The 8,037-nt window shown below is 40.3% G+C and overlaps 1 protein-coding gene across 2 annotated transcripts; it reads right to left on the bottom strand.

Annotated features, from left to right (window-relative positions):
* Positions 1–2,753: 2,753 nt before the first annotated feature.
* On the bottom strand, positions 2,754–7,617 carry ces3 (carboxylesterase 3). Of its 2 annotated transcripts, none has more exons than XM_029757833.1 (13): positions 7,505–7,617; positions 7,039–7,234; positions 6,723–6,861; positions 6,446–6,579; positions 6,200–6,353; positions 6,009–6,113; positions 5,792–5,893; positions 5,437–5,577; positions 5,154–5,234; positions 4,634–4,775; positions 4,377–4,526; positions 3,244–3,316; positions 2,754–3,046 (listed from the first exon to the last, which is right to left on the bottom strand). In XM_029757833.1, exons 1-13 carry the CDS (start codon positions 7,611–7,613, stop codon positions 2,866–2,868), a joined length of 1,707 nt encoding a protein of 568 aa, XP_029613693.1. In that variant the 5' UTR covers positions 7,614–7,617; the 3' UTR covers positions 2,754–2,865. The 2 variants fall into 2 exon arrangements, with proteins under 2 accessions (XP_029613693.1, XP_029613692.1); XM_029757832.1 differs by having other exon boundaries at positions 7,039–7,237; positions 7,505–7,614.
* Between the last annotated feature and the right edge of the window lie 420 nt (positions 7,618–8,037).

The following is an 8,037-nucleotide window of genomic DNA, read 5'->3' as shown; positions in this document are numbered from 1 at the left end:
TCACCATAGCAGCACCCACCTGTAGCATGCGCTCCAGCACGTATATTTCACTGGTCAGCCCCCAAAGCCAACTCCTCGTTTGGCCGCCTTTCCTTCCAGTTCTCTGCTGCCAATGACTGGAACGAATTTCAAAAATCACTGAAGCTGGAAACTTATCTCCCTCACTAACTTTAAGCATCAGCTGTCAGAGCAGCTTACCGATCATTGCACCTGTACATAGCCCATCTGTAAATAGCCCACCCAACTGCCTCATCCCGATATTGTATTTTTATATTTTTTTGCTCTTTTGCACCCCAGTATCTCTACTTGCACCCCAGTATCTCTACTTGCACATTCATCTTCTGCACATCTATCACTCCAGTGTTTAATTGCTAAATTGTAATTATTTCGCCACTATGGCCTATTTATTGCCTTACCTCCCTAATCTTACTTAATTTGCACACACTGTACATAGACTTTTCTATTGTGTTATTGCCTGTACGTTTGTTTAACCCATGTGTAACTCTGTGTTGTTTGTGTCGCACTGCTTTGCTTTATCTTGGCCAGGTCGCAGTTGTAAATGAGAACTTGTTCTCAACTGGCCTACCTGGTTAAATAAAGGTGAAATAAAAAATATATTTTCCCACTGTGTCCCTTATTTGTGTTCAGTGAGTGCTGACGGCCTATCTATTGGTCCACTGGAAGCTTATCTTTAACCCAAACACCAGATGGCAGCCTCGAATATAATCAGTCCCAAGGCTCAATCCCTCTGTTCATCATGTGACCTTGTATTGAAACATTTACTTCTTCAAATTACTAAGACATTGCATTATTAGAGTGCTATCTGAAAGCCACTAATATCACCATTCACTTTGTTCCTTTCACTAGTCTCCATATCTGTTTCCTTCAACTAGGTTTCTCCCTTCTTCCAAATAGGAAGACCTTCTCAATCACTACTGCTAATACACACAGATCACTCTCAAACAATGTTCTGCTTTTACCCCTATTGTAAGGTTTAAAAACAGAACAAACATGATAACTTTTTCCTTACTGGAAAGCATTGTTTTAATTTTAGTCTACCCAAAACTGTTACTCTATATATTTATTAACAATTTCTGTTGGATATTCACTTTCTGCTTCACACTTATTAAATGTCTATTATTTTAAGATTAACATGTAATGTGCCAAATTTATAGAAGACATCGGCCAGTTCAGAAGGGAAGAGATAAACTATCTGGGATCAAGATGTATTAAAACTGGGCTGGCACTGTCTATCAGTCCCCTGTAGATGGCGTGCTCTGTCCATAATAAGTCTCTACCTAGCAAGTTAAACTCTAGCTTACATTGTACATTCACACATTGTTACTCTATCAAATCTAGTAACCCATTATACTCGTCTTCACAAATTCCTTCTTTACACTAGTGTTCTATTCATACAGGGGTTTAAATATTTACACTAGAGTTCAATTTAACAGCATATTCGGAAATAGTCCCCTCTCCTTTCACATACAGAACTTAGGTATTTACATTCACACCACCACCAGCAACGATCACAGTACAGCCAGCCTGAGAGGTACACATATCATGTTCTCGAGGAAATCTCTGTGTCCGGGGTCATCAGTGAACAGTCCTTATCCATCTCAGCATTACCCTCTCAAATTTTTCAATGGCTTCTCCTGTCAGTGCTCACTACCTGTAGATCCACGGGCGGTGGTGGACAGAACCACTAGATAGTGTTATAGAGTGAAAACTCAGCTCACAGAACTGGTAAACTCAGCTCAAACAGAACTGGTTGGGGTGTTCATTCAGACACCACCTCTTTCACATCGAGCTAGTCCCCTGACAGCTCTCATTCACTCAGTACTTAATAGTAATAATATCTCATTATCTACATTATCTCCTCTTATTATCCAAATTTCAATATCTTTTATTATCCAAATTTCAATTTCTTTTGCTTATTTGACCTGTTCTTGCCATAATATGGACTTGGTCTTTTACCAAACAGGGCTATCTTCTGTATACCAACCCTACCTTGTCACAACACAACTGATTGGCTCAAATGCATTAAGAAGGAAATAAATTACACAAATTAACTTTTAACAAGGCATACCTGTTAGTTGAAATGCAATTCAGGTGACTACCTCATAAAGCTGATTCAGAGATTGCCAAGAGTGTGCAAAGCTGTCATCACGGCAAAGGTGGCTACTTTGAAGAATCAAAAAAAGATATGTAATTTTGATTTGTTTAACACTTTTTTGGTTACTACATGATTCCATATGGGTTATTTTATAGTTTTGATGTCTTACCTATTATTCTACAATGTAGAAAATAGTAAAAATAAAGAAAAACCCTTGAATGAGTAGGTGTGTCAACATTTTTGACTGGTACTGTAGATGCATAAAGTACCGGTCTGAAGTGAGCTCCGCTGGGGCAATCCTGTTAGTTCTCCTATATACTGCTTACACAGACAAGTTATACTTGCATGATTTAGCTAATTCATAATTAATTCATCATACATTTTTGGTTCATGCATGTGACCAGCCAATACCACACAAGGTTTCTTCTCTCCAAGCTGAGACCTTGAAACTGAGATATCCCTTTTGTTCTCAAAACAATCTTCTGGGCGTAATGCAGATACTGATAGTGAGAATTCCTCCCAGGCACTTCAATCAGTCACTTGTACGAACCCATTAGAATTGGTTATTAGAAAACACAAACATTTTCTTTCACAAGGCTATGAAGAAAGACAGAGACAGAAAGATGACAAGCACACGTTTGCAATTAAAGTACACTATTTATTCAAATTATAGTCTAGACATATCTATAGAAAATTGTCAAAATAATTAGGCTTACAGGTACAGTGTTTAGAGGTGTAAGCTAATAATGTCAGTTTCCCTGACTTGCTGCGGCTGCCAGGCTGTGGAGCTTCTGAGGGAGGAGGACAGTCATGAAGTGCACCTTGTCCTTCTTTAGGCTCTGAGCAACCACCTGCTTCAAACCCAACTCCATGTACTCTTCTTTCTGGTCATACAGGGGCCACAGTATCAGCTCCTCCCCATTTGGTGAGCTGAGGGTTACATCAAGTCACAGTTAGTTCATTCCCAGGGATCAGTGTGCTGTAACAGGCCTATTGAAGCAAAGTAGTAACTCAGGAATCTATTTCTATTGGTGTGCTGGACTGTTGTGTGAAAATCATGCAGCTAAAAGTTCTAGAACAAAGAAATAGCCATATTGTCGTCAGTTTATGTCAGAGTGCGTGCTTACCCAGTGCGAGCAAAATTGGCCCAATATGCCATCATTGTCTTGCACAGCTTCTTCTCCTCTTCAGTGACTGTTCCTGTGACATTTAAGGGAATATAGGGAGTGATCAGACGTTACCTTGTTTTGAAATTAATATGATCTCTAGAAGCTTTTTTTAAAATCAATTGTGACCTAGTGATAAAAATAGAGACAAGGTCAAGACAATTATAAATCAACAAATAACGGTAATTAACTAGTGGCCTCCTGACCACTATATTTGATGATCCATCTTTATTTTGTATCCTATTATTCTTATCTTGTGAAAAGATAATCTTCATATTGTTCATATCCTCAGCAGACAAAGGCCAATCACTATCTCCTTATAACGTTCAGGTCCGTTTTTATTAACTTGCATTGCATAATACATTTGAATCATTCTGGTGATCACGCATGGCATCAACCATGCCAATGTGACAGCAGGCTATGTAGTTCAGGTTTGGACAAACCAAACCTTCGGCCCTGGGCAAGAAACATGTTAGAGGCGGAGATACAATTTTGTTGTTTTAAAGCTAATTTCCTGCATTTCAACACGTTTTGCCATGCAGTGTTCTTATGCAATCTGAGAGTCTCAAACACTATAACAAAATCAGTGGGGGCCCCCTGGAGGTCAGGACCCCTGGGCATGTGCCCTGCATGCCTAGTCTCGAAAACCTGGCTCTATAGGCAACAGTGACTATAGGGTCCGGTTTCAATGGCGGACTCTTTAGGCATAGATGAACTACGTCACTGCCTACGTCACTACCTTATCTGTTAGAATAAAATGCAAAATTGTAGCTAGCAGGATGGAGATCCGGAGGTTATTTTTAAAAAGTGCATTTCGCAAGTGGCTAGTTTGCATCAACTACCTTCACTAAAATCACTGCAAAGATTTTGCCTGCAAACTTTGGTTTCAAATTGCAACGTTCTGGCATGTGTGCCTCATGATTTGTTGGGAGAGTTGTCTGTCTGAAGAGGGCCCATCCCGTAACAATTTTTTTCCCTTATCGAAGTTGCCAAAAGAGTCCATAATTGAAACCAGACGGGTCGGGTTTTCAAGACTACTGCGTGCATCAGGGTCAGTAATCCGGCCCTGATGTAGTTTCTGTAGACCTACCTACCTGTTATCTTTATATGTCCATTCCAGAAGCATGATCCAAACATAAACCCAATATCATCAGCATGGTCAGACTTTACAAAGCTTGGTCTGGTCTCTTTGTGCATCTCTGGGCGGTGTTGAAACTCATACATGTACACAGGTGCACCTGCATCTAAAAACACAGAAGAGACATTGTAAGTGATCATGAGAGCTTTTGGCATCATATCATAAGGTGAATTACAATGCAACAGGAGGTTGCCTTCCCCAACTGAAACTAACCTCTGTGGTATCCAGCGACTTTAATAACAGGCAGAACCATGAACAGATCTCCCAGCATTTCAGTGAATCCATCACGTATATCTTCAGGAGTTTTTGCATCCTTGAAATATTCATCTGCAATGAGTTTGTTAAGTCCGGAGGCCTGAAATGCAACAGAGATGCAGATTGCAGAATTGGCATTGTGCAGGTATACAAGTTTAAGTGCCCCTGTGTGTTCAAGACCCACTCTGACTACCAATCTGGTTTGATATTGCTGTATAGTATAGGCCTACATATAATCATCTCAGTGTGGCCAACAGTACTTTCATATTCTGGTACATTTTCTGCTTAATAATATTCATAATTCAATTAAGTTACTATGATAACAATAATACTAAATTGTATCATGATCCAATAATGTAAATGGTACATAAACACTGCTTCAGATTGATTAATAATGCAGAGCGTAAGAGCAATCAGCAGCAGTAACAGGCGAAGGAACAGAAGGAGGAGGAGGACAAGGTGGATGAAAACCCCTCACCCCAGCAGGATAGAAAACGTTCATTATCGACATCGCTGATTGCCTGTTAAAGCCCTCCGACCATCCAGGTGGAGCAAAGGACTGTTACAAAACATAGGAGAACATACTGTATAAAAGCCAAGACATTAAACACACCTTCATCTTCCTAAATGCAAGAAGACAGTAACTTAATCCTTATTAAAACACTTTTTATTTTGGGAACCACCTAAACTTGAAGATGAAGAGACATGAAGAGATATTTTGAACAGAAGTGTGTTTTTGAATTAAGAAACTATAAACTTACCGATGGGAGGATCCATCCAAACTCATGGTTTGTCACTCCAAGCAGCACAGGAACCTTTTCGACCGCCTTGCTCTTTAAAAGCTCCTCTGCAAGGTCTTTCAGAAACACTCCATCCACGGTCGCCCCCATAAAGGTTTTCATCTAAAATGCAGAAAAGTTGGCTCAATGGTTGAAGACAGGCCTAACCTGACCCCTTGTGGTGGTTGCTGTAATAACTTAACAGTAATATCTGAGGGAGACGCTACTCAATGTTTTTTTTACACATTCAATCATGAAATTAATCATTTGAACCGCCAAGAAGAAATGCACATGCAAAATATCCTCCTTATGTTTCCACTAAGAATAGCTAGTTTACCTTTTTTGTTGCATTCACTAAATCTTCTTCAGTTTTCTCTCTTATACACTTGACAAGCTGCTCGTTAGTGGTGTAGTCACACTCTGTCAGGTTAGCCACCACCTGGCCACATAGAGTTGTTCAAACATCACATAGCATTTAAATCTGTGTGTTTTTTTGTTTGACAAGCCAGTTATATTTGCCTTTGTGTTGGATGATTGTGAGACAGGTAGCATACCTTAGCTATGACCAGAGGCTCTTTTGAAGTGTAAGTTCCAAGTGTTGCCACTCCACTTTGGAAAATCGCTCGATGAAATAATCCTTTTGCTAATGGAGACAGGGTCTGTCAAGTTGGACACAAGAAATTGAGATGAGATAATGTTATATCTAATTCCCTGACAGATTCTGGGCTGGGGCTCTCTTTTTTACCAGTATGGAGGCACTGATGCCTCCTGCAGATTCCCCTGCGATGGTGACTGACTGTGGGTCCCCTCCAAAGCTCTCAATGTTCTCCTGGACCCACTTCAGAGCTGCAATCTGGTCTAGGAAACCCCAGTTCCCTGGTGCATGCTCATCTCCAGTGCTTTTAACAGATATGCAAAGAAATTCATCAGATGCATTGCACTAAGAATAAAACACAATGTCAAATGTACTATTTAGAATATTATGTCATACCTAAGGAATCCCAAAATTCCAAGACGATATTGAATGACAACTACGACCATGTTCTGATAGGCTGCTAGTGGTGATGCATCATACTGAGATGCTGCACCCATTGACAAGCCACCTCCATGAATCCAAAAGAACACCTGAGCAGGATAAAGGCCGTCATTGTAAATAAGAATTTGTTCTATTTGCCTAGTTAAATAAAAATACCAAGTTTCTTCTTCATATTGGTATTGTATAAGACATAAGTGAAATGTTAAACTGTGATATGTACAGCATAACTTACCGGTAGTCTTTTGACTGTTGCTGCCTCTTTAGGTGTGTATACATTAAGATAAAGACAATCCTCTGACACGTCTGGCAGGTCGTATTCAATGGCCATTACATTTACTATGTGTTGAGAAATAACTGGATCCTGAATACACCTAGAGAGAGAGAGAGAGAGAGAGAGAGAGAGAGAGAGAGAGAGAGAGAGAGAGAAAGAGAGAGCGAGAGAGAAAGAGAGAGAAAGAGAGAGAGAGAGAGAAAGTTAGTTCTTTGGGTCAATGCCTTATTGGCTAGCACTCTATGTCCAATGATACAGTACAGTAAAACCATCTAACATGTGAGGCTGGCGTGTGCCATCTCTCTCTCCCTCCCATGGCTCTGCAGGTTGTGGGGCAGCCAGGCGCAGGGGACCCACTGGTGGACGGGCAAAGGGTATCCCCAAATACTGCTGCACCCTCTGCTCTGTGCCTTTCACAGTCATGTACTCGCCTCGAACTTTGCCATTCTTCAGAGAGACCACCGGACCAGTCTCTGCTGTAAGCACAATGGGGCTTAGTCATGTAACCTGATCAAAGTCTAAGCACCTAAGTTGTCCCTGTGGTTTCTGTTTTTAAAGGAGCCAACTAATTGTTGGAGTAAAACATCAGTACAGGATGTTTCAGTTTTAAACTGAAATAAATTAAATGAAGTATGCTGCAATATACCCTCTTTCCCCTGTGGTACTTTTCCCACTGTATTGGTGGTTAATGTAACCAAAATATATGTGTTATGCAATGTAATAATGAAATAAGGATTTCTTACCTGTTGTGCACAGCGAAGCACCTAAAAATACTATAGTCAGGTACACGCTAAGAAGTGTTGTTCTCATCATGGTCTGTGTCTTTAGAAGAGAGAGACAGTCAGTTGACATTCAAATAAATACCCCTCTGTACACCAAGCTCCTCCCCCTGAATGGGTACACACACACACACACACACACACACACACACAAACACACCATTGTATAACAACCCCACCATGGTGAAGTGAAAACAAATATCTCCATTGATTTAACCTCTGTTGCACCAGACCCTTGACTGACAACAGCCCAACTTACCAAACAACGGTCTTTGAACTACACGCTTAGTAAGGCAGGGTTAGGGAAACATCAAAATACCAAAGTTATGGAAGAGTTGGCCTACTCTAATATTTAAAAGGATTTAAAAAAAGGGCTGATGTAAAAATGGTTCCAAAGTTAAAGGATTTTATATTATGGAGTGAAACTGGTCAGAGTTGGCAACTGTATTGGTGATAAGGTGAGACATGAAGGGAAAAGTAAGTTCAAATAAGTTTAC

This window comes from Salmo trutta, chromosome 7 (genome assembly GCF_901001165.1).
Source record: "Salmo trutta chromosome 7, fSalTru1.1, whole genome shotgun sequence".
Taxonomy (NCBI): Eukaryota; Metazoa; Chordata; class Actinopteri; order Salmoniformes; family Salmonidae; genus Salmo; species Salmo trutta.
This window is presented reverse-complemented; position numbering and strand designations above follow the sequence as displayed.

Bases quoted from the DNA above. Each gene is read 5' to 3' on its own strand.
- ces3 (XM_029757832.1), bottom strand. From the start codon at position 7,613: ATGTCAACTGACTGTCTCTCTCTTCTAAAGACACAGACCATGATGAGA. The intron at 7,238-7,504 runs GTAAGAAATCCT...TTGTGCTTACAG, and splicing joins TGCTTCGCTGTGCACAACAG to CAGAGACTGGTCCGGTGGTC. The intron at 6,580-6,722 runs GTAAGTTATGCT...TATCCTGCTCAG, and splicing joins CAACAGTCAAAAGACTACCG to GTGTTCTTTTGGATTCATGG.